A 26,712-nucleotide genomic window follows, 5' to 3' on the forward strand; every position below is an offset into this window, starting at 1 on the left:
GGAAACCCTCGTCTATTAACCCATTTTGGACGGAAACCCCCTTTTGGTGTGTAAACATTATGTTATAGTTTAGCTATTGAAAAATAGCAGTTCTACAAGCTCATAGCGCGCCACCGAGTGGCGCGCTACGAGCTTGTAGGTCTGCTATTTTTGAAAAATCGTGAAAATGTGGCGCAAATCTTTGAATATATTCTTTCACAGCTTCTGGGGGGTCCCTGGAACAACATATTTTCAGATGGGGGTCGGCGGCCAATTACATATATTTTTGGGGGTCCTTGACATGAAAATGTTTGAGAACCACTGATATAGAAACATGGGTTTTTCAGAAAACTCGTGATTTGTAGAATCGACGTCAGGTCAAAATGGGTTAAAGGGGCACGGAGACACACTCTCTGAAATGAGATCAGCCTCTCTTGAAAAGAGGTCCACTCTCTACTTTGGTGTGATAATGGATGAGGGAGCTAATGGCTGGTCCCTGGTTTCCCAAACACGGGGAGTTTCAATTGCAGAGGCCCAGCTTTTTTTTAATTTCCATTTCATTGTTTGCCCTTGAAATGTAACACAATTTCAGTCTATTAATTCATGAATGGAGGTCTCTAATTGATTGAAAGAACTATTTATACACTTGACAAAGATGTGGAGATGAAAGCCAACAGAAGAGAGGGGGAGGGGGGGCTTAGGGGGCTCTGTGTCGGTGGAGAGAAAAGCATCCACTATTTGAATTGCTAATGAAAACAATTCCTCGTTCCGTTCCACGTCCCTGAAAGATTACGCTTTATGAATAAATATATGCTCCAGGAAAGATTTATACCCCGGTGTGGAAACGTACTGCATTATTAACCCATTCTGGGCGGGAACCCCCTTTTTGGTGTTTTTAAAGCATTATGTTATGCTTTAGCTATTGAAAAATAGCAGATCTACAAGAGCTTGTAGATCTGCTATTTTTGAAAAATCGTGAAAATATGGCACAAATCTTTGAATATATATTCTTTCAGAGCGAACGTTTTTAACTCAAATCCTTGCTTCTGGGGAGGTCCCTGGAACAACATATTTTCAGATCGGGGTCCGCAGCCTAATTCTGGGGGTCGTTGGCATGAAAAAGGTTGAAATCCACTGATATAGAAACATGGGTTATTCAGAAAACTGTCGATGAATGATTTAGGAAACCTTTTTTAGAATCGTCCTCGGGTCTAAATGGGTTAATTTGGAAACATTGTTCCTGCACAATTCTGACATGTTGTCTGATGCCACTTCCTCAGGTGCACCATTAGGGGCCCACCCATCATGTCTGATGCCACTTCCTCAGGTGCACCATAAGTATGGGCCCACCCATCATGTCTGATGCCACTTCCTCAGGTTCACCATAAGTAGGGGCCCACCCATCATGTCTGATGCCACTTCCTCAGGTGCACCATAAGTATGGGCCCACCCATCATGTCTGATGCCACTTCCTCAGGTGCACCATAAGTAGGGGCCCACCCATCAAGTCTGATGCCACCTCCTCAGATGCACCATAAGTAGGGGCCCACCCATCATGTCTGATGCCACTTCCTCAGGTGCACCATAAGTAGGGGCCCACCCATCATGTCTGATGCCACTTCCTCAGGTGTGCCATAAGTAGGGGCCCACCCATCATGTCTAATGCCACTTCCTCAGGTGCACCATGAGTAGGGGCCCACCCATCATGTCTGATGCCACTTCCTCAGGTGCACCATAAGTAGGGGCCCACCCATCATGTCTGATGCCACTTCCTCAGGTGCGCCATAAGTAGGGGCCCACCCATCATGTCTGATGCCACTTCCTCAGGTGCACCATAAGTAGGGGCCCACCCATCATGTCTGATGCCACTTCCTCAGGTGCGCCATAAGTAGGGGCCCACCCATCATGTCTGATGCCACTTCCTCAGGTGCGCCGTAAGTAGGGGCCCACCCATCATGTCTGATGCCACTTCCTCAGGTGCGCTATAAGTAGGCCCACCCATCATGTCTGATGCCACTTCCTCAGGTGCACCATAAGTAGGGGCCCACCCATCATGTCTGATGCCACTTCCTCAGGTGCACCATAAGTAGGGGCCCACCCATCATGTCTGATGCCACTTCCTCAGGTGCACCATAAGTAGGGGCCCACCCATCATGTCTGATGCCACTTCCTCAGGTGCACCATAAGTAGGCCCACCCATCATGTCTGATGCCACTTCCTCAGGTGCACCATTAGGGGCCCACCCATCATGTCTGATGCCACTTCCTCAGGTGCACCATAAGTAGGCCCACCCATCATGTCTGATGCCACTTCCTCAGGTGCACCATAAGTAGGGGCCCACCCATCATGTCTGATGCCACTTCCTCAGGTGCACCATAAGTAGGCCCACCCATCATGTCTGATGCCACTTCCTCAGGTGCACCATTAGGGGCCCACCCATCATGTCTGATGCCACTTCCTCAGGTGCACCATAAGTAGGCCCACCCATCATGTCTGATGCCACTTCCTCAGGTGCACCATTAGGGGCCCACCCATCATGTCTGATGCCACTTCCTCAGGTGCACCATTAGGGGCCCACCCATCATGTCTGATGCCACTTCCTCAGGTGCACCATAAGTAGGGGCCCACCCATCATGTCTGATGCCACTTCCTCAGGTGCGCCATAAGTAGGGGCCCACCCATCATGTCTGATGCCACTTCCTCAGGTGCACCATAAGTAGGGGCCCACCCATCATGTCTGATGCCACTTCCTCAGGTGCACCATTAGGGGCCCACCCATCATGTCTGATGCCACTTCCTCAGGTGCACCATAAGTAGGCCCACCCATCATGTCTGATGCCACTTCCTCAGGTGCACCATTAGGGGCCCACCCATCATGTCTGATGCCACTTCCTCAGGTGCGCCATAAGTAGGGGCCCACCCATCATGTCTGATGCCACTTCCTCAGGTGCGCCATAAGTAGGCCCACCCATCATGTCTGATGCCACTTCCTCAGGTGCACCATAAGTAGGGGCCCACCCATCATGTCTGATGCCACTTCCTCAGGTGCACCATAAGTATGGGCCCACCCATCATGTCTGATGCCACTTCCTCAGGTGCACCATAAGTATGGGCCCACCCATCATGTCTGATGCCACTTCCTCAGGTTCACCATAAGTAGGGGCCCACCCATCATGTCTGATGCCACTTCCTCAGGTGCACCATAAGTATGGGCCCACCCATCATGTCTGATGCCACTTCCTCAGGTGCACCATAAGTAGGGGCCCACCCATCAAGTCTGATGCCACCTCCTCAGATGCACCATAAGTAGGGGCCCACCCATCATGTCTGATGCCACTTCCTCAGGTGCACCATAAGTAGGGGCCCACCCATCATGTCTGATGCCACTTCCTCAGGTGTGCCATAAGTAGGGGCCCACCCATCATGTCTAATGCCACTTCCTCAGGTGCACCATGAGTAGGGGCCCACCCATCATGTCTGATGCCACTTCCTCAGGTGCACCATAAGTAGGGGCCCACCCATCATGTCTGATGCCACTTCCTCAGGTGCGCCATAAGTAGGGGCCCACCCATCATGTCTGATGCCACTTCCTCAGGTGCACCATAAGTAGGGGCCCACCCATCATGTCTGATGCCACTTCCTCAGGTGCGCCATAAGTAGGGGCCCACCCATCATGTCTGATGCCACTTCCTCAGGTGCGCCGTAAGTAGGGGCCCACCCATCATGTCTGATGCCACTTCCTCAGGTGCGCTATAAGTAGGCCCACCCATCATGTCTGATGCCACTTCCTCAGGTGCACCATAAGTAGGGGCCCACCCATCATGTCTGATGCCACTTCCTCAGGTGCACCATAAGTAGGGGCCCACCCATCATGTCTGATGCCACTTCCTCAGGTGCACCATAAGTAGGGGCCCACCCATCATGTCTGATGCCACTTCCTCAGGTGCACCATAAGTAGGCCCACCCATCATGTCTGATGCCACTTCCTCAGGTGCACCATTAGGGGCCCACCCATCATGTCTGATGCCACTTCCTCAGGTGCACCATAAGTAGGCCCACCCATCATGTCTGATGCCACTTCCTCAGGTGCACCATAAGTAGGGGCCCACCCATCATGTCTGATGCCACTTCCTCAGGTGCACCATAAGTAGGCCCACCCATCATGTCTGATGCCACTTCCTCAGGTGCACCATTAGGGGCCCACCCATCATGTCTGATGCCACTTCCTCAGGTGCACCATAAGTAGGCCCACCCATCATGTCTGATGCCACTTCCTCAGGTGCACCATTAGGGGCCCACCCATCATGTCTGATGCCACTTCCTCAGGTGCACCATTAGGGGCCCACCCATCATGTCTGATGCCACTTCCTCAGGTGCACCATAAGTAGGGGCCCACCCATCATGTCTGATGCCACTTCCTCAGGTGCGCCATAAGTAGGGGCCCACCCATCATGTCTGATGCCACTTCCTCAGGTGCACCATAAGTAGGGGCCCACCCATCATGTCTGATGCCACTTCCTCAGGTGCACCATTAGGGGCCCACCCATCATGTCTGATGCCACTTCCTCAGGTGCACCATAAGTAGGCCCACCCATCATGTCTGATGCCACTTCCTCAGGTGCACCATTAGGGGCCCACCCATCATGTCTGATGCCACTTCCTCAGGTGCGCCATAAGTAGGGGCCCACCCATCATGTCTGATGCCACTTCCTCAGGTGCGCCATAAGTAGGCCCACCCATCATGTCTGATGCCACTTCCTCAGGTGCACCATAAGTAGGGGCCCACCCATCATGTCTGATGCCACTTCCTCAGGTGCACCATAAGTAGAGGCCCACCCATCATGTCTGATGCCACTTCCTCAGGTGCACCATAAGTAGGCCCACCCATCATGTCTGATGCCACTTCCTCAGGTGCACCATTAGGGGCCCACCCATCATGTCTGATGCCACTTCCTCAGGTGCGCCATAAGTAGGGGCCCACCCATCATGTCTGATGCCACTTCCTCAGGTGCGCCATAAGTAGGGGCCCACCCATCATGTCTGATGCCACTTCCTCAGGTGCACCATAAGTAGGGGCCCACCCATCATGTCTGATGCCACTTCCTCAGGTGCACCATAAGTAGGGGCCCACCCATCATGTCTGATGCCACTTCCTCAGGTGCACCATAAGTATGGGCCCACCCATCATGTCTGATGCCACTTCCTCAGGTGCACCATAAGTATGGGCCCACCCATCATGTCTGATGCCACTTCCTCAGGTGCACCATAAGTAGGGGCCCACCCATCATGTCTGATGCCACTTCCTCAGGTGCGCCATAAGTAGGGGCCCACCCATCATGTAGGTGTTGACAGAACAGAACCCCCTACCAAGTATTATCTCCTCACACTCGCAGTGGGATTTGTCTCGGTGGTGACAGACAATAAGTCTGTGATCATGTCAGCAGATTTGAGACGTACCCGGGGCGGTTTAGAAACGTTTTGAAGTGACTTCATTATTAAGTCAAATATATACAGATCATTGGGCAGAAAAAATATGCTGTGGTTCGGCACACATTTCCACCAAATGCTTCTAGAGGCCTTTCTTTCTGCTTGCACGAGCAGATTATATTATAAATAAATGGTGCATTTATATAGCGCCTTTATCCGAGGCGCTTTACATAGATTGTGCATTACATTCACCCATTCACACACCGATGTTGGCAGAAACCATGCAAGGCACCAATCAGCACATCAGGAGCAATTAGGGGTTCAGAGTCTTGCTCAAGGACACTTCGACACTAACTCTGGGGGAGCCCGGATTTGAACTGGCAACCTTGCGGTTACCATCCAGCCACTCTACCCCTGAGAGTTCTGTTGCAAAATTACGAGGGAAGACCTTGCCTTGTGTTTGTTGGTTTATGAGTTGGTAAGTAAAGTAACCTCGTGTCACACCAGGCTTTCCACCTCGGAGGAAAGCCTGCTCTGTGTTCCAAAATGGCCGTGTGAACCGGTCTGTAGCGGATGGTAATTTACGCCATGTTGTAGTCACTGATTTGTAGATTGTAGTCATCAGGCATGAAATCACAACTGGAATAAGAACTACCCAAAATATTTCCCATATTTTTAGGGCCTACCCAATAAAATCGAATTTCCCTGTGGGACGACAAAGGTATACAGACACTATAAATAGTCTCTGGAAAGTGTACACAGATTTATATTTTATAAATCTGCAAAACTACGCTGCATCAATGATTTTATTGGGTAGGACCTACAATTATTATTTTGGGTACTTCTGATTCTGGCTTGTGGTTTCCTGCCTGATGACTACAAACCAGTGACTACAACATGACGAGAGTTACCATCCGCTCCCGACCGGATCATAAACCCGAAAAGGAATGCTGCCCCTGCAGGCTAATGAGTAAGTAGTCCAGAAATAAACTAGAAAGACTGTAGAGCATATACTGTACCTGAACCTCTGAAATAAGTCATTTACAGCTGACTGATTTTGACCTTGTCCTTGATTGTGGCCTTGATCGTTCACCTTTTCCATCCAAAAGTTAATGATCTGTTTGGAGCGCAGCCTACTGATCATTCCCACTAGGTTTAATGACCATCTTCTGCTATCCATTCTGTATTCTTTGTTGTGATCTTGATTGTGACCTTCACCTTTCACCTTTAAGACCCAAAAGTCTCTTCAGGCCCTACTGATCGTTCTCACCAAATTCAAAATCAATATGTTTTGCACATACCTGGGACTGTGGTAGGACTCGGCTAATTTAACCACTTCAACCGTGGTGTCCATAAGCATAATGCGTGGTAAGAAAAACCTGCATATGTATCGGTTGATATGTTAATCGGAAATTAATAATTGGACAAAATCGGAAAAGCAAAAAAGCCAATATCAGACATCCCTAATCTGCAACAATGTCACTATGGGCCTTGGGACATGTGACACTGTAGATTGGCTATTTTAGCTTTGTTTGAAAATAGGACTTGGAAGTGGTTAAATTAATTTCAGTGAAATTAGTTGATGCTTCTAAAGGACCTGTACTGTACTAGTAGTTTATTATTTGGACTCCCCTATTGGCCTTGACATACTGTTACGATACTTTCACATGAAGTACGTTTTACTACAAGAAATATGATACATAAATGGCAAAGGTTGGTAGTTGGAAGTTCAAAAGTCTGTGGTTGATATTATAGTGCATTCACTTAAAGCAACCCCTAAAACCTAATCCCATTTCATTCTCTGGACAATTGATAAGAGACGAGACATACTACTTAACCCTTTTAGACCTGAGATTCAAAAACAAAAAGGCTTGTTTTCGGAAAAACCTCATGTTTCTATGTCAGTGGTGCTCAACCTTTTTCATGTTAAGGACCCCCAGAATTATCTGTATTTGGCCGCCGACCCCCCGGCGGCCAAAAAAAAAAAAAGTTCGCTCTGAAAGAATATATATTCAAAGATTTGCGCCACATTTTCAAGATTTTTCAAAAAATAGCAGACCTACAAGCTCGTAGCGCGGCACTCGGTGCCGCGCTATGAGCTTGTAGATCTGTTATTTTTCAATAGCTAAAGTATAACATAATCCCTAAAACACCAAAAGGGGTTTCCGCCCTGAACGGGTTAAAGCAAATAAAAGATAAGACCATGGACGGTGGTTTACGTTGTGCGTTTCTAATTAGGGATCCACGGATCTTCTTTAAAAAAGAAGCTTCATGATGGGAAGCGTGTATTTTGCATTCCAAATGTATAGCCAAAGGCAATTACCATTTAGCACACAGGAAATCCTTTGATGTATTTCCTTGTCTTTTGGCTTTCTTGAATAAATTACTGTACCTTTTCAGGCCAGGATTTACCTACCACAATGAATATTTGTTTTGGAAAATAAGTCTGCATAATTTATATACAGACCCGTCCCGCGTATAAGCTATAATCATATAAAGGTCCGCAATATTTTATATCAAGCTTGATGGCCAAATGTGTCCATCCCTAGTAATTAACCTATTTTGGGCGGGAACCCCTGTTGGTGTTTTAAGCATCATGTTATACTTTAGCTATTGAAAAATAGCAGACCTACAAGCTCATAGCGCGGCACCGAGTGCCGCGCTATGAGCTTGTAGGTCTGCTGTTTTTGAAAAATCGTGAAATTGTGGTCCAAATGTTTGAATATATTCTTTCAGAGTGAACGATTTCAACTCAAATCTTTGCTTCTGGGGGGGTCCCTGGAACACCATATTTTCAGATGGGGGTCGGCGGCCAATTACATATATTTTTGGGTGTCCTTCACAAGAAAATGTTTCAGAACGATTGACATAGAAACATGTTTTTTTTTCTCAGAAAACTGTCAGGATTTAAAAGGCATTTGTAGAATCGTCCTCAGGTCAACATGGGTTAAAGAGCAGCAACTCTGTACTCAAAATCAAAATTCCCAATTTACTTGACTGAACTAAGAAGACGTCCTCCTTACATAGCTCCTCAGTCTAAACCAAAAAGCTTTCCCGTTCCTCAATTTGCCCATCCATGTGTGGCTGATGACTTGCATCACACAATTACGATTAAGTGCAGATAGGTTGTTGGAAGCAGAAGCAATTAACGGGTGTTCTTGGTGAATAGAGGATTAGATGGAAAGACCCACACTAGCACTGACTTTACCAAGGAGGACCCCCGGGGCAATGCGGGGCATATGAAAAGTTTAATGCATTTTTCCTTCCAGAGACATGTTTCCTAACAAGGAAAAATTATCTAAAGCTCCCTAACGAACTAAAAAGGACTTAAGAAGATGTGCAGGGTTTGATGGCTGTACTGATATCTTTTCTTTTTAATTATGTTGATGATTTCGATTATGATTATGATTTGGTTGGAAGACTCATTTTTGTTGGGTTAGCTTATAGTTGTTGATTTAACCTAAAGGTATGTTTTGAAAGAAAAGTGAACATGATAAATTATCTTTTGAATAAAAATAAAGGGGAAGAATCTTACCAAGTACAGTATGTTACATAGAAGTACGTTTGCAACCCTGGTCTCTAAACTGCCTCCCCCTGGCCAGCCGGGGCACCTGATGGAGGGGAAAGGAACTGGTTGGAATAACGTGTTCCTTCCACGCGCTACGTCCAACCAGGGAAACTCCCCCCTGCCAGGTGTAAAGGAGTAACTTGGACACTCGGGCATGAAGGAAGCATGAGTTTGTTGTCCGTTGCTCTCCCCATGTCCCCATATATGGGGACTAGGTTGGCGGAGGGTGTGTAGAGCCCAGGATCACATTAGATAATTGACACAGGGGTGAACAATGGGTTACAAAATCGTGGGATAAAAATTAAAAAAAAAAGAAAAAAAGAAGTACGTTTTGCTTTTGCTAGAACAGATAGTCAAACACATGAACTCGTAATATTTGAAGGACTTTTCATCATATCATCCAACTGTTACTACTCATTTATTTATTATCCCCATAAACATATAAATATCATAGTCTCACTCACACATAATACAGGGGTTACTGGTCATACTGTAATCAACTAGTTATTCTCAGGTGAGCGTGTAAGCAGCAAGTCTTCGTCATCGGATGAAGACCAGAGCAGGTTGCAACTTATGTTTTGCTTAACTCTCTGGAGTGAGTGTAAAACAAACACATTTGAACCCTTTTTTTCTACAGAGTCACAGTCAAAAGCACACTCTTTGATTTATTGAAGGAGACGATGCTGTTTACTGTGATACTCTCACTTGAGAAGACAGTAATTTATTCCCCCTTGTCTTCAAATAAATATACGCTTACTGTGTAGTTTGCATCATGGAAAATCAAGTGTACTCGTGTTCCTACAGTGGTGGAGCCACGTACCAATAAAATTCACTATTTACGATTCTTCAATCAGTCTAAAGGTCATGGAACCGTGTACCATTGTTTACGCTACTGTACAGAACATGGGTACTGTGAGTGTGACAAATAATGGTTTTCTGTTGGAAAATGTGCCTCATGTACTCTGACAAGATTAAATGCATAAAGAATCCACCCACTGCCAGCTTATTTTTATATATATTTTTTTCATATTTCCTTACCTTTTAGTAGACACAGAATAGTGTAGCGGCTCACTATGGCTTAGAGCCAATAGGAGTGACTGTGGGGGGGAGGGGGGGGGGTAACTGTATGTGAATGTACTGGGATGTAAATTGGGTTGTTGTGTGTGTTCATTGAGTTACGATGAACACTTCAGAAAGGAGGGGGTAGTGTATTAAACGACCCTGCAAAAGACTTGTCTGTAACTTGCTCCTCCAAGGAAGGGAGCTAGGCTCTCTTGGCGTGGCTTGTTGTAGCCTGCCTGGTCTGGTGCTTGTTGTAGCCTCCCTGGTCTGGTGCTTGTTGTAGCCTGCCTGGTCTGGTGCTTGTTGTAGCCTGCCTGGTCTGGTGCTTGTTGTAGCCTGCCTGGTCTGGTGCTTGTTGTAGCCTCCCTGGTCTGGTGCTTGTTGTAGCCTGCCTGGTCTGGTGCTTGTTGTAGCCTGCCTGGTCTGGTGCTTGTTGTAGCCTGCCTGGTCTGCTTGTTGTAGCCTGCCTGGTCTGGTGCTTGTTGTAGCCTGCCTGGTCTGGTGCTTGTTGTAGCCTGCCTGGTCTGGTGCTTGTTGTAGCCTGCCTGGTCTGGTGCTTGTTGTAGCCTGCCTGGTCTGGTGCTTGTTGTAGCCTGCCTGGTCTGGTGCTTGTTGTAGCCTGTCTGGTCTGGTGCTTGTTGTAGCCTGCCTGGTCTGGTGCTTGTTGTAGCCTGCCTGGTCTGGTGCTTGTTGTAGCCTGTCTGGTCTGGTGCTTGTTGTAGCCTGCCTGGTCTGCCGAGTTGGAGATCGATTTCCAGCTCATGCTGCTAAACGTTGCGTTAAGTCCCTCGCGCAAAGGGCACGCTCCAGCAGTCCTCGACCACTTCAGACACCGACGTAACGCTTAGCACCCTGAGCTGGAATCGAACACCGATCTCTAACTCGGCGGACCAGGCAGGCTATACAAGCCACACCAATCGATCTCTAACTCGGCGGACCAGGCCAGGCAACAAGCCACGCCAACGAGAGAGCTATAGCTCCCTTGGAGGAGCAAACTACGGCTGGGTGTTTTGCAGGATCGTTACAATATTTATCTCCACTACGATCGATCGATCCCCCGACTGTTGATAATCAGCCTTTCGCTGTGCTTTAGCGTTTTTTATTTACTTATTTTTTTTATTTTTAACCATTTGTTATGGTCCGTCAAATGCCATTCTGGTGGAAGTGGAACGCTTCAGGAGCTAAAGAGATAATGGCATTTCAGAAAATCCTCTAAACGTGGGAGTGGATGGGAGCTGTTATTGTTTTTAGCGATCACGTGATTTCCTGGTAGAATGATTCCTTCTATTCTTCCTTCCTTCTATTCTTTAAATTCAAATCTATTATCTTTTATTAATAATCGATTGGTTTGATTACATTTTATGTTTTTATCATCAATGAAGTCGATTCTTTTGATTAACTCATTTTGGGTGGGAACCCCTTTTGGTGTTTAAGCATTATGTTATACTTTAGCTATTGAAAAATAGCAGATCTACAAGCTCATAGCGCGGCACTCAGTGCCGCGCTATGAGCTTGTAGATCTGCTATTTGTGAGAAATCGTGAAAATGCGGCGCAAATCTTTGAATATATATTCTTTCAGAAGATTTGTGTTTTTAACACAAATCTTTGCTTCTGAGGGAATCCCTGGAACAACATATTTTCAGATGGAGGTCCTTGACATGAAATTCACTACTGATATAGAAACATAGGTTAGGTATTTCAGAAAACTGTCAGGATTTAGAAGACATTTTAAATGTCGACGTCGGGTATAAATGGGTTAACTTCTGCACCCAGTAAGCACTGAGAGGATGTCGGAGTAGGTTGCAACAAACATGCCATGATGTGCTGTTTTGTGCACAGGCCCCATGCGGTGCAGAACATGTGATTCCAGGAGTGGTGGTGGCGGGGTATTACCAGGGGCTCCATTTCTTCTTGGCAGAGCAACTTAACTCCAGTGTTATCCCAGCATTTGATGTGTTTTGTATGCCTTTGTTTTTGTTGATACGCAGCCAAGGTGTTCGGTAATGCAATTTGGAGGCACCGCCTCCTGACAGATGCTGGATTGTTACAGCTAATGGCTACGGTTGCCTAGCAACGTCGGTGAGCATTTTGGAGCTGTGATTGAGAGACATGCTCTAGAGCAGGGATGCCCAAAAGGTAGATCGCGATCTACCAGTAGATCACATGAAGCCCCTAAAAATATATAATTTAAATATAAAAAAGGCATCTGCCACTTGAATTAAGGCGACTTGACTTGATTGAAAAGGGCCTGTCAGCTCAAACCCACAATGCAATGTCTTCTTTGTTTTCAAGGGTCTTGAGCACAAACGTCAGTAGCATTACAAAGTTATATACTAAAAGAAAAAGTAGTGAGTTCACTCGTCCTACCTCCATCTGGTCTCTCGGGCAGAGACGATGTACCCGAACTATAGCGGATTTCGAACCGATCAGTGGCAGCTAGAGGCGGGATCAAGGTGAGACTGATGACGTATTGATGACGCAGATTTTTTGCCCTGCTGGTTCGGGATCATCGTCTCTGCTTGAGAGAGACCAGATGGAGGTCTGATTTGACAGAGTCAGAACTTCCATTAGGCTAATTGTGGGGAAGACTATTTGCTTTTCAATAAACTCATAACTCATCATCTTAAGTGTTTTCATTCACTGAAAATTCACTCACGTTTTTCAGTCGATCTGTTATTTCTGGTGAGCAACACCGTTGCATGGCGGTGTGGCTGTATAGAATATAGCTGTTACTTGTCTTTGTTACTTTACTTTAGCCCTTTCATGATACTTTTTCTCATTCACTATCTTGCCTGATAGGGGTAGGGGCGGGGGTTGGTTTGTAGACTTAATACGTAAGTAAATGAGTATAGTAGCGAGTATGGGTGAAATAATTAACCACTTCCAGCATGCCTATTCTGGGGGGAACATTCGCCTAAAATAGCACATCTACGCTCGCTCAACGCAGTGCATTGATCGCCTATTTCTGGTAAAGAGATTTGGTGTAGATGGAATATATCGATCCTCTGGTATTTTTAAGAATAGAGGGTGGTTAAGAATGGTAGAAGAGGTAGTTGTTGTTGAAAGGAAGTACTTGGCTTTTCTGGTTGGTTTCCCCGCTCAAGGCAGCATCGGAAACCCAGTTCTAGTCCCCCTTCTCTCCGTTCCCAGACCACCATCTTCACTGCATACATGCGGCCTACATTCCTGTCAAGGTGGTGGCCTAGATTCAACGTTCTGAAGGATGAGTAAAACACATTTTTATACGAGGTGGGTCAGCTGGATTGGAAAAGACTGGAATGTTTCACAGTTTCCTCATGTGTTTGTAGTCCTTCAGATGGAAGCCTGGTTTTAAACCAGCTGCCTGTGCCAAGTCGATGTGTGAGGTCATTACAGAATGAATGGCCAACTTAATATAGACATATTTTGGTCTTTTTGGATGAGGGAAAACAGAAAATGTTTGTTTTTATTCCAGGGCAAACATGAGACCTGCCTTTGCAAGGACATTGTGATGGTTGTCCTTCGTAGAAAACCTGGAATCGTGTGCATATTTATGGCAGACAGACCTGCCTGTGTGTACACATCTTTGTGCTGGTGGTGTTTGTGTTGGCAATTAATCTGCAGTGTGAGACGTGAGAGAGTATCCACCAGGGTATTATTATTTTAACCCATTTTGGGGCGGGAACCCCTTTTGGCGTTAGCATTATGTTATGCTTTAGTTATTGAAAAATAGCAGATCTACAAGCTCATAGCGCGGCACCGAGTGCCGCGCTACGAGCTTGTAGGTCTGCTATTTTTGAAGAATCGTGAAAAGTGACATGAAAGTGTTTGAGAACGACTGACATAGAAAAACATAGCTTTTTCAAGAAAACAGTCAGGATTTAAAAGACATTTGCAGAATCGTTCCTGATTCCTGATTCCTGAGAATCTGAGATCAGATTCTATGTTTCTATGTCAGTCGTTCTTCGATTTTTCAAAAATAGCAGACCTACAAGCTCGTAGCGCGCCACTTGGTGGCGCGCTACGAGCTTGTAGATCTGCTATTTTTCAATAGCTAAAGCATAACATAATGCTAACACCAAAAGGGGTTCCCGCCCAAAATGAGTTAAATAAATGTGTAGCTGTAAGGGAGAGAGCTGCATGATGATTGCTGCGTGTTGCATGGCTGAAGGCATGATATACACAGCCTCGGCTGCAACACTTCTTGCAACACGTCTTCTGGTCACCTCAGCTACTGTGAAATGTTACACTAGTTTGTTTTTAGCTCAGTGGACTAAAAGTGGACTTTCTTTCTTTCTTTCTTTCTTTCTTTCTTTCTTTCTTTCTTCCTTCCTTCTCTTCATTTGCCACCTCCCTGGCACCAGTGTTGTTTTTGACAGCAAATTTTGATTTGAATAGTTTTCAGTTAGTTTTAGTCACATTTTAGTCACCTGGAATGTTTTAGTGTTAGTCTAGTTTTAGTCGACTAAATATCACAAGATTGTAGTTGATTTAGTCGACTGAAATGTATTTCGGCGGGCCTTGATGCCATCGAGATGACAGATTTTACACTTGCTGAAAATGGCCGATCTACAAGTTCACGCTGTGAGCTTGTAGATCGGCTAATTTCAGCATGCAACCAAGTGTAAATTGACTCATACTGGATCTCTTATCCACTAGTCCCTTCCTAAGATTTTAGTCTAGTTTTTAATGTGTTGACGAAATTGTCAATATATTTAGTCTTAGTTTTAGTCATCGTAGCTTAGTTTTCATTTAGTTTCCATTTAGTTTTCGTCAGTGAAAAAAGGTAGTCGACGAACATTTTTCATCTTAGTTTTAGTCGACAAAAACAACACTCCCTGGCACCCCTTTGTGGCCCCGCCCCCACTTTTTCCTGGCCTAGGAGGTGCATGTGTCAATATAAAGATACAGACATTAGTTCTGCCTCTCCCTTGATAATCTTGTTTCATGTGGTTTTAAATTGAATCTCTCTCTCTCTCTCTCTCTCTCTCTCTCTCTCTCTCTCTCTCTCTCTCTCTCTCTCACACTCACACACACACACACACACACACACACACACACACACACACACACACACACACACACACACAGACACAGACACAGACACACAGACACACAGACACACACACAGACACAGACACAGACACACACACACACGCGTACAAATGCAAACATGTAATAGTATTTGCTCATAAATGCAGCAGCAGTTTCCTTGAAAATTCAAAGTCTAAATATATTTTCCTCGTCCGTGAAGCTCTGGTGTTTGCCTTAAATAAAACAACAACTTCCAATCCAATTAGTTTCACTCGGCGTGTTCCTGTCACTCTTATCAGTCCCTCTCCCTCTGTACTGTAGTCCCGGGCGCATAGAGAGAAGGATTTATTAAATATTAAGCATTGCTCTTTTGGAGGGATAATACACTTGAAAGCCCAAAGCCCGAAGCTCTTAAATAATTCATATTTATAGCCTGGCGAAACTATGATATGGACCTTATTAGTCGAGCAGTTATGTGGCTATATTGGCTTTTACATTTTACAGAATTATTGAGTGGTGCAACCACTCCTATAGACAGCTATGTGTGTGGGTTTGTCCATGTGTCTGTCCCTGTGTCCCTGGCTGTGTCCGAGCACAAAAATAGCGTTTGTTCACCACCAAGTGTCACTGTTGCACAGCCTAACACACAGACACAGACAGGCCAGGGAGGAGGGCCTGTACAGTACAGTACAGTACAGTACAGTACAGTACAGTACAGTACAGTACAGTACAGTACAGTACAGTACAGTACAGCAGGGGTTCTCAACATTTTTGTCCGGGGACCCCCGGAAATGCTTTGGCAATGTCTCGGGACCCCCGCCCCGCCCCCTCCCGCCCCCCAATATAAATTGACTGCTACAATTTACATACCGTAAATAAATACTGAAACCAGATATAATCATTAGGGAAGGTGTATGGATGTACTACATGTGTACTATATGTAAACTCTTTATTTCCATTCAGTTGCAAAAAAAAGTAAAATGTTTTTTTTTTTTTAATTTTTATATATAATAATTTTGGGACCCCCCAGAATAATTTGGCGACCCCCCGAGGGGTCGCGACCCACGGGTTGAGAACCCCTGCAGTACAGTACAGTACAGCACCACTCACTTCAGACAGGTTTGATTTTTAGTGATGTGAAAGTACAGTACAGTACAGTACAGTACAGTACAGTACAGTACAGTACAGTACAGTACAGTACAGTACAGTACAGTACAGTACAGCACAGCACCACTCACTTCAGACAGGTCTGATTTTTAGTGATGTGAAAGGTAACTACAGTACAGTAGATGTCCCCCACTACGGTACATCCAACAGGCCTTGAAATTTGTTAAGGATTTTGGAATTGAGCCAAACAAAATGAACCGAGCCTGGCATTGAGTTGTTGCAGAAGGGAGACAATGTTTTTCTGACCCTTTTACCAGTGTGTGTGGAATAAAATACATTTCTTTGCTCGTCGATGGAAGCATTTATCTCCATCATGCAGCTCGGTGTACTGTAAAACCATTGATAACCAAATCATTGCTGTCAGGCAGAAACCTTGTCCATATTTCAACATTTTCACTGAATTCTACCCACTTTATCATACGACAGTGTCACTAAAGGTAGCAAAAATAGCAGAACTACAAGCTCACAATGTGTAATGATGTGTTGTGAGCTTAAATCTTGTCCATATTTCAACATTTTTATTTTATTGTCTCCACCAGGCCGAAGGCATGGGGAGAGAGTATGTTTTGCACTCCGTCCGTGTGTGTGTCCGTCCTTCCGTCCGTCTGTTACCAGCTTATCTCCGGCACCGTTAACCCGGGCGACGCCAAACTTTGTACACACACTCCCTGGATGCCAACGATGAACCTCTGCCCCACATTTTCCAGAACGGCCTGTTATAGCGCCACCATGAGGCAGCTTTTACATTTTTTTACCTAAAACTGCACCGATCTGCGTGAAACGTTGCATGCACACTCCCTAGAGGCCAAGGACAAACCTTTGACCTGCATTTTCCGCATCTGCCTTTTATAGCGCCACCAGGAGGCCGACTTTTGTAAAACACATTTTTTGATATTACTCCTCCAGATTCTGTCCAAAAACCGTTACACAGTATCTCTATGGTCATGTGCTCAAGTTGGATCTGTCCGATATTTCATATTCCATCCTAATTGGCTATAATTGGCTTTCACAGTTTGCCCCGTTTTGAACAAAAGCCTCAAATCATGAACGCAGCATGCAATTTACGTGAAATCTTTCACACATTTTCTTACTAGGCTGAGGAATATATCCCACCCTTTTCACATTGGCCTGTTATAGCGCCACCAACAGGTTGATTTTTGCAAAACACATTTTTGGAACAAAATGCCTCAAATCATCCAATTGCCATCAAAGGCGTATGAAGAAATGGCACCCTTTTCACATTGGCCTATTATAGTGCCACCAGGAGGCCACAACCTGACCTGCCCTGGTGGAGACCTGTGCCCCGAGGGGCACTTTTTCTAGTTTTTCATGTTTTTTAATGAATGCTGCCCACTTTATCATACGACAGTGTAAATGGTAAATGGTAAATGGTGCATTTATATAGCGCCTTTATCCAAGGCGCTTTACATAGATTGTGCATTACATTCACCCATTCACACACACATTCATACACCGATGGCGGCGGAAGCCATGCAAGGTACCAACCAGCACACCGGGAACAATTTGGGGTTCAGTGTCTTGCCCAAGGACACTTCGACATGTAGACAGGAGGAGCCGGGATTCGAACCGCCGACCCATGGATCATTGGACGACCTGCTCTACCTCTTGAGCCACAGTCGCCCCAGTGTCACTAAAGGTAGCAAAAATAATAGCATAACTACAAGCTCACAATGCGTAATGATGTGTTGTGAGCTTGTAGAAGAGCTACTAAATGACTACAATGGATTCATTGGAACCCCCCCCATCACATCCTATGATCTTATGATTTACAGTCTACGTGCCATGACTTTAGTTTTAGTGTGCTTATGTAGCACGTACAGTAGCTCAGCATGAAGCCCAAAAGCCTAATATCTCCCCTGGCCAAGGGAGGATTAGCCTAGGGGTAGTTTCCCACGGGGAGACACCTTAGAGTATATAATAATGGAGACTGCACCCGGAGGAAACCCTGAGGTGAAATGGACATAGTGGCCGAATGTGGTATTGCAGCTCGAGCCAGCGCTGGTCCGTTGACAAGCATTGCGCACGTTCACGTTATTGGGGCAACGACACGTGATCGCTGTTTCATACGTGAACGCGTGCAATGATAGTCAACGGCCAGCGTGTTCACGATTTGGCCCAATCCATCCCAGAATGCACTCTGTTCCTACCCGGAAGGAGGAGTGAAATGGCCTCATGCGCTTTTGAGCAACTTAATGCAAGTGGATGGGAGGAGAAATCCGGTGACGTCTCTATTAATATATACTCTAAGGGAGACACAGGTTTTCACGTTCAAATAAAGTGACCAAAAAACATGACGACCCCTACAACTATATATTAGAAATAATACTCTTCTTCTGGCCACATATGTTTTAATGTTGCTGCCTCACAGACACAGTTCTTTTCTTGACTGTTCAAACGGAATAATCAAGAAGGACGATGAAATGAGAACCGATAACCAGTCACATTAAATAAAATCAAATGCCCCACTCTGCTTTTGAAGCGGATCATTGAGTGGGACTGGAACTCTGTTTAATAATTCAGTGCGGTGGAAGGGGCTTGAGGGACTGGTGTTTGTTCTGCTCCCAAACAGCTGCTTGGGGGGGCTTGCTGCGGTGACAGATGTTCATTCATGGCCGGCATTGAGCATCGCCGATAGTCCTATAGTGTTCTCTTATCTCTCTGTCCCTCTGTTGCCCTCATCCTCCCTCGCCTTGTTTTACCTCTCTGTGCTAATGCCTCTCTTCTCCACTTGAAACAAAACAATCAATGTGGAACTACCTTTTGTGTGTTGACATTTGTTTTATTACAGATACAAACAGTTCCCCCCCCCTATGGGGATTATAATATAAATAAAAAAGTACACGAACCCTGGCAACAAACAGCACCCCATTTTCGAACCAATATTGAATGCGCAATTGCTGATTTATATTGTAGCTACTTCATAACTGGCTGTTTATATTTTCCAATAACGACCACATTTTCCCTTACATATTGTATGAATGGGATGAAGAAATGCTGTGTTACTATTGTATTTATTGTTTTATCTTTTTGTGACATGAACAACCTGAAACCATGGTGGTGTAAGACTGATTCTCCCGAGTCATGTAGCACTACTTGGGCGTTACTCCTGTCCTGATGCTTTTCTGCAGGCAGGGTTCTGTCTCACTTCCATGTGCCTCTGAGGGGTATTTTAAGCTCTCTGCAGGGCCTCTGTTTTCTCACACACTTCTCCATGCAGCCTCACAGTATCCACCACCTAAGGGACTGTGTAGTGCTATTAGTAGGAGAGCTACATGACAGCCTAGATGGCAGTAAGGTACTGCAGCTTTCTAAAGCACCGTATAGACAGCTTTTATAGGCTCACACTTGCAACGAGTTAGTTCACTTTGCTTTCGTATTGTGTAGCGTATTACTTTCTTGACATGTTACACAGGATCTGCAATTTCCTCAGGTGTGTCATTATGTGAATAATAAGACTTAATGACGTTTAAATTATGTTAATTTCAGACAAATGAAACGTATATAGAAAATGCTGTGACACTTATTGGCACTTAGACATTTAGCACTGAGACACATTTCAGTGCAACATGTTCCTCATGTTATGTGAATTCCGTTAACTAAGTGTTTCCCAGAGATGGGGTCTCAAGGGTCATGGCCCATTTTCAGTTGCGGGCCCATTTTTATGGGTCACGAGTATTTAAAGGAGCATTCAGTGATTTGGATGATTTGGAAAACCCCCCCGGTCCGCCCCGGTAACATGTGCACATGCACGCACTACAGTGGGGGGGGGACACGCAACAGGCCAACAGCATGCACACCAAGGCCCACCCCCGCTCGATCATGATTGGCAGAAGGCCGCTCTCTATCCTGATTGGAGGAAGGCTGGGGTGATATTGTGATGTCGATTGGGCCTTTTTAACTCCAAGGCTTTCAGCTTTCAGGAAGAAACCAAAAATACACAGGGAAGACATACAGTATTTTTCAAAACGGAAATTTCAAAAAATGTAATAATAAGAAAAAATCCCAAAGTTGACTTATTTGTATTTGTATAAACTGTCAGGAATAGAGTTGCTTCCATAGACTGGCTGCTTCTTTATTTTGTGCTTTGTTGAACGCCCGGCAATACCCAAAGTGAACTTTCTTCATTGAAGCAACTTAACTTCCATGATGTTTAAATGCTTGATGAACTAAGCCAAATTGCTATGAAACTATTTACTATATCTTTCTGTATTTGAGCGCTGATTCCAATTTTCTGTCCTTACTGTCCAATCAGAGCTACCGGAGAACTGGACAGACACCAAGGAGACGCTGCTGGAAGGGATGGCGTTCAACGTCAAGTACCTGGGCATGACTCTGGTTGTCCAGCCTAAAGGAGAGGACATGGCAGCCGCGGCCATCCGGAGGATTGTTGCCACGGTGAGTGACAGGTTGCCACAATCACTTAATTGAGCACTTTGTGACTTTGCATCTTTGCACTCTTTAGATCAGGGGTTCTCAATGTTTTTGGCTGGGGACCCCCGGAAATGCTTTGGCCATGTCTCGCGACCCCCGCCCCGCCCCCCTCTGGCCTCCCCACCACCAATACAAACTGACTGCAAAAATATCCTTAATAATAGAGAAACTATATCATAAATTAATACTGAAACCAGATATAATCATTAAGGAAAGTTTATGCATGCACTGTGTGTGTGTACTATGTAAACTCTTCATTTCCATTTTCCAGCCATTCAGGTTTTTTCTTTTGAAAATAATTTGGGGACCCCCCCAAAATATTTTGGTGACCCCCCGAGGGGTTGCGACCCACGGGTTGATAACCCCTGCTTTAGATCTTGTACCTTGTTCCGAATAAAATGTAAACCACACTCTGTGTGAGTGTGCTCTGGACACAAACGTCACTCGAAAAAGACACATATCGAAAAAATAACAAAAAAAACTTCTCTGAAGGACCTTTTGACTAATATTTGGACAGCACAAGTGACAATTTCATTCATCTTCTGACCAAATGCACAGAATAAATGGAAACATACTGTACACTTTAATTTGTTATTCACCACAGTAAGATTTAACAATCATTAATTGAGTTTCCAGTTTCCACTATTACAGTGCAAGGTTGATTTAACAGAATAATTCTGAAGTTCTGAAGTTCTATATTCTGCAAATATAGTATGGTCTGCAGCCAAGTCACCATGAATTCCACCATTCCAAATGTTATAATCGTCATCTGTTACAATATTCCACAACAAGGTACAACCTTGACTACTGTACCTGTATCAGGATCGGACAATAAAAGAGAACTATTATGTGGACTAAGATTGATTCTATTGGGTCGTAAACTGATTTCCAGAACTCCATTGTGGATTCTGTCAGAGCCATTCTGATGTTTTCCAAGTAATGGTTCATCTCTGTGCCATCGGTCGTATGATGAGGCAGGATATTGTAAACGGTAGTTTGCTAGTTTATTATAGGGATTGCTTTCAAATGCTTTTTTTGTGTACTGTATGTCGTCAAGGTCAGGAATCACGATTAATCCAGGATTATCAATTGGTCGCAGGCCTGCAGCAGTCAAGTCACTGACACTGCTCTGACCCATTTTGGGCGGGAACCCCTTTTGGTGTTAGCATTATGTTATGCTTTAGCTATTGAAAAATAGCAGATCTACAAGCTCATACGAGCTTGTAGGTCTGCTATTTTTGAAAAATCGAAGAACCACTGACATAGAAACATAGCTTTTTCAGAAAACTGTCAGGATGTAGAAGACATTTTTAGAATCTGATCTCAGGTCAAAATGGGCTAAAGCCCTTAGCCACACGAGGGACTTCTGACTGTGGTTGTCCACACGGATTCAGAGAACTGTCCATTTCCAAAAGGCTGTGACGTTCTTAACCACTTAAACCCCCCAGTGTCCACACTGTCGGGAACACGTTTTGAAAATAGCAGATCTACAAGCTCAGCTCGTTTACGAAGAAAAACTAAGATCTCTTGAATGTAGAGCGAAAATAGTAAGGCCAGTATAGAGCCCTGAGGGACTCCGGTCAACCAAGAATAGGTTGAAGTGGTTAAAGCTGCTATCATCAACACATGATTTTATACGCACGCACGCACGCACATGCACATGCACATGCACATGCACACGCACACGCACACACACACACATTTCTCTGTTAATCTGTTGGAATGCTGTCTCTGCAGAGAATAGCCTGCTCATACCCCCCACCCCACCCCCACCGCTCCACTTCTCAATTAGATTGTGAATCCAACCTGATGGGAGGCTTTAGATGAAATTGATTTGATGTGGGGTCGAAAAGAAAGTCGATTGTCTCTTCTGAATGGATGGGGTTATCATATGGATTCTCTTCTGAATGGGGTTATCACATGGATTCTCTTCTGAATGGATGGGGTTATCACATGGATTCTCTTCTGAATGGGGTTATCACATGGATTCTCTTCTGAATGGGGTTATCACATGGATTCTCTTCTGAATGGGGTTATCACATGGATTCTCTTCTGAATGGATGGGGTTATCACATGGATTCTCTTCAGAATGGGGTTATCGCATGGATTCTCATCTGAATGGGGTTATCACATGGATTCTCTTCTGAATGGATGGGGTTATCACATGGATTCTCTTCTGAATGGGGTTATCACATGGATTCTCTTCTGAATGGGGTTATCACATGGATTCTCTTCTGAATGGGGTTATCACATGGATTCCTTCTGAATGGGGTTATCACATGGATTCTCTTCTGAATGGATGGGGTTATCACATGGATTCTCTTCTGAATGGGGTTATCACATGGATTCTCTTCTGAATGGGGTTATCACATGGATTCTCTTCTGAATGGGGTTATCACATGGATTCTCTTCTGAATGGATGGGGTTATCACATGGATTCTCTTCTGAATGGGGTTATCACATGGATTCTCTTCTGAATGGGGTTATCACATGGATTCCTTCTGAATGGGGTTATCACATGGATTCCTTCTGAATGGGGTTATCACATGGATTCCTTCTGAATGGGGTTATCACATGGATTCTCTTCTGAATGGGGTTATCACATGGATTCCTTCTGAATGGGGTTATCACATGGATTCTCTTCTGAATAGGGTTATCACATGGATTCCTTCTGAATGGGGTTATCACATGGATTCTCTTCTGAATGGGGTTATCACATGGATTCTCTTCTGAATGGGGTTATCACATGGATTCTCTTCTGAATGGGGTTATCACATGGATTCTCTTCTGAATAGGGTTATCACATGGATTCCTTCTGAATGGGGTTATCACATGGATTCTCTTCTGAATGGGGTTATCACATGGATTCTCTTCTGAATAGGGTTATCACATGGATTCCTTCTGAATGGGGTTATCACATGGATTCCTTTTTGTGAGCTTCCCAGTTTTTGTACACGCTGTAAAGAGGGAGACGGGACCGATTCGGCCCGCCCTGGGAAACCACTCAATTTAGCATATCGAAAAATGACAGATTTGCTGTTTCAGCCGCATGGTGTGACAATATTAACAGGAAGGCGGAACGCATCTGGTGTCTTTCCTCTTTGCAGACAAAAGCAAGCTGCAAAAGCAAGCAAGTTGCTCCCTCATTACATTATGATGTGAACATGTCCATCTCCCACACTGGCCCTCTGCCAGTGAGACATGGAAACATGTCCATCTCTCACACTGCCAGTGAGACATGGAAACATGTCCATCTCCCACACTGGCCCTCTGCCAGTGAGACATGGAGGAAACATGTCCATCTCTCACACTGGCCCTCTGACCAGTGAGACATGGAAACCAGATGATTACAAAAAATACAAAAAAAAAGATTTGATCTGGCACTGCTCAGTTGTGATTAGATTTCACTCCCTCGGCCGTATACTGAGGGACCAATCAGGGCCCATTATGCAAATAGCCTATGGGTCTTTTATTTTTTTCCAGAGGCACTTCTTTATTCCGTCCCCACAGAGATTCCAGACTAATATTACGCAGTGATATCAGTCTGGCATACCAGGCTAGTATTCCTGTGCTCCTTGATCTTCTTAATTTGTTTTTCAGCAATTATTTTCTCCTCCTCCCAAGTATAAATTCCAATCAACTCTGTTGACACACTAATAAAGTATTGAATCTATATAGAGGGGGGGGGGGGGGGGGGGACCAAAACACAATGTGCCAGTGCAATTAGGGTCTCTTTCTCTCTAAATTATGTTTTCTCTTTCTCATTGTCTGTCACTCTTTGTCTGAAATCGATTGGACACACAGGGAGGAAAAAGATGGGTTTGTCTGCCGTTTTAATCAAGTGGGGGTGTACACAACAAAACCCCAGGTGTCAATTTAACCGAAGGGTGTGTGAAATGGACCCGTAAGGGTTGAAGAGACACCGGGGATTTTGCGGTTCAGGAGGAGGTCAGTGTCACTCTTATTGTCTGATGTCCCAGTTGGAGCCGTACGTTTCACTGGCTGTCAGCCTGACCTCCACTTCTCATTGTGAGACACGCATATACAGTACCAGTGTTTCTTGTATTTAATCTTTAGTCACATTGACTTGGCCAGCTTTGTCTCGAGCAATGCGGAGACTGGGGTACAACAGACAAATATAATCTCAATAATAAATGCAGAGACTGGGGTAGCACAGACAAATATATAATCTCAATAATAAATGCAGAGACTGGGGTAGCACAGACAAATATAATCTCAATAATAAATGCAGAGACTGGGGTAGCACAGACAAATATAATCTCAATAATAAATGCAGAGACTGGGGTAGCACAGACAAATATATAATCTCAATAATAAACACCATCATACAATGTGCTAGAGTCTAGCAGCTAGACAATTAAAATGGCAAAGAACAACGTCAGTGTCTGCCAGCAGGCTGGTTGGAGAGCAAGGTGTTTCCCTGTGGAGGTTGCATGCAGAGTTTTTGCAGCCCGGTCCTTGTCCAGAGCCTTCAGTAGCTTAGGCATCGAGGGAGAGAGAAAGAGGAGAGCCATCCGCAGTACCACCGATGCGGCAGAGAGAGCCTCAAGATGGCTGTGGCTCAAAAGAGGGGAGCCATGGAGTCATGGTAGCTAGCTAGCCGCCTGGACACAAGCTGGGGTCTGATCAACCCTGGCTGGGTCACCTGGAGGAGGGCGTATGATGTTGAAAGACCTTAAGATTCCAGGAACATCACTGAGGATGTGTCCAGACTAGGCATCAGTAGATGTATGTACACATGTGGGTGTATTCAGTGTGTGCAAGACCCACATGTCATTCTGCTGATGTGGCAGTCAGCTGACCAAGTATATGCACACTTGTATTCTCATTCTATAATAAATATTGGTTAAATCTATTTGTGAGTTATCTGACTGAACTAACTTTATGGAGGACCTGAAGTTAACAATGGAGCTAATGGACTTAACACTTGCTAGATAACCCATTCCACATTAGTGCTAAGTTGATCAAGAACGACTTGCTCGAATGTACTGTACTAGTGTTTTGTTTATAGGTCATTTCCTGAATAGTTTTGGGTTACACGTTTGGGTTACAATTACTAGCCTTTTCATAGAAACTGCTGAATTAATTTATCTATTCAGTTTTTACAGTGATACTCTCAAATGTCAATGCCATATTTGAAAACATGAAAGGGCACTCCGTAATGTGTGCACTGTGCAGTTATAATCTGGCTGTGCAGTGATTTATTAAAATACAAATACAAAGCACATGGTCATGTTCGAATACCAGCCTGCCAAACAAGTCTCCAATTATTTGGATGTTCAGGGACAGTCCTACAGTGTATCTCTGTGTCTCATTTCATGTCAACAGGCCAGAGCTGGTGCCAAGAAGTTCCGTAAGGTCACCCTGACTGTCTCACCGAAAGGAATCGTTCTCACAGACACGGAGACCGCAGACCTCGTAGAGAATGTGTCCATATACAGGTACAGTAAGTCATTCAGTTAACATGTAGCCTGTGCAAAACTATCCAATGGATGCTGAATTCATATCCAATTAGAACAGTGGTTCCCAAACCTTTTTGGCCATGCACCCCCTGTAACCTCCTGACCTAGCTGATGTACCCCCCACACAGCGGTGGCAGCGGTGGCCGAACGGATAGCGGCGCGGTCTAGATACCGGAAGGTTCCCAGTTCGAATCAGCCGTCCGACACGTTAAAATTACCACCGCTGAAATGCCCTTGAACAAGGCATCAACCACTACGATGAAATGTGTTCTATGAGCAGGGCCTGGCTGGAAACAAGTTCTTGAGCTTAGCCCAGATACCCTGGGTAAATATAGATTTCATTTCATTTCATTTCATTTCACACATGGAAATATAAATGACATAAGCTACATTTCCTATTTATCCACATATGTGCTCATATATTAACCTGAATATGGCATATACAGTATACAGTATGCAGCATTGGCTATATTCTGCATATACTTGCCATATATTGGCATAATATGTTAATATATTTAAAATAAAACCATGGCACCACCATTAGCCTTTTCATGTCGCAC

General features: G+C 44.8%; 1 protein-coding gene across 1 annotated transcript in view; it reads left to right on the top strand.

Annotated features, from left to right (window-relative positions):
• The window catches only part of LOC306940720 (low density lipoprotein receptor adapter protein 1), a 95,654-nt gene that overhangs the window by 31,860 nt on the left and 37,082 nt on the right, over positions 1–26,712 (top strand). The window contains exons 2-3 of the mRNA XM_079525858.1: positions 20,491–20,633; positions 26,019–26,131. Coding sequence (XP_079381984.1) covers positions 20,491–20,633; positions 26,019–26,131 — 256 coding nt within the window. The remainder of the gene's footprint in view (positions 1–20,490; positions 20,634–26,018; positions 26,132–26,712) is intronic.

This window comes from Electrona antarctica, assembly GCF_951216825.1.
Source record: "Electrona antarctica genome assembly, chromosome: 17".
NCBI classification, from domain to species: domain Eukaryota; kingdom Metazoa; phylum Chordata; class Actinopteri; order Myctophiformes; family Myctophidae; genus Electrona; species Electrona antarctica.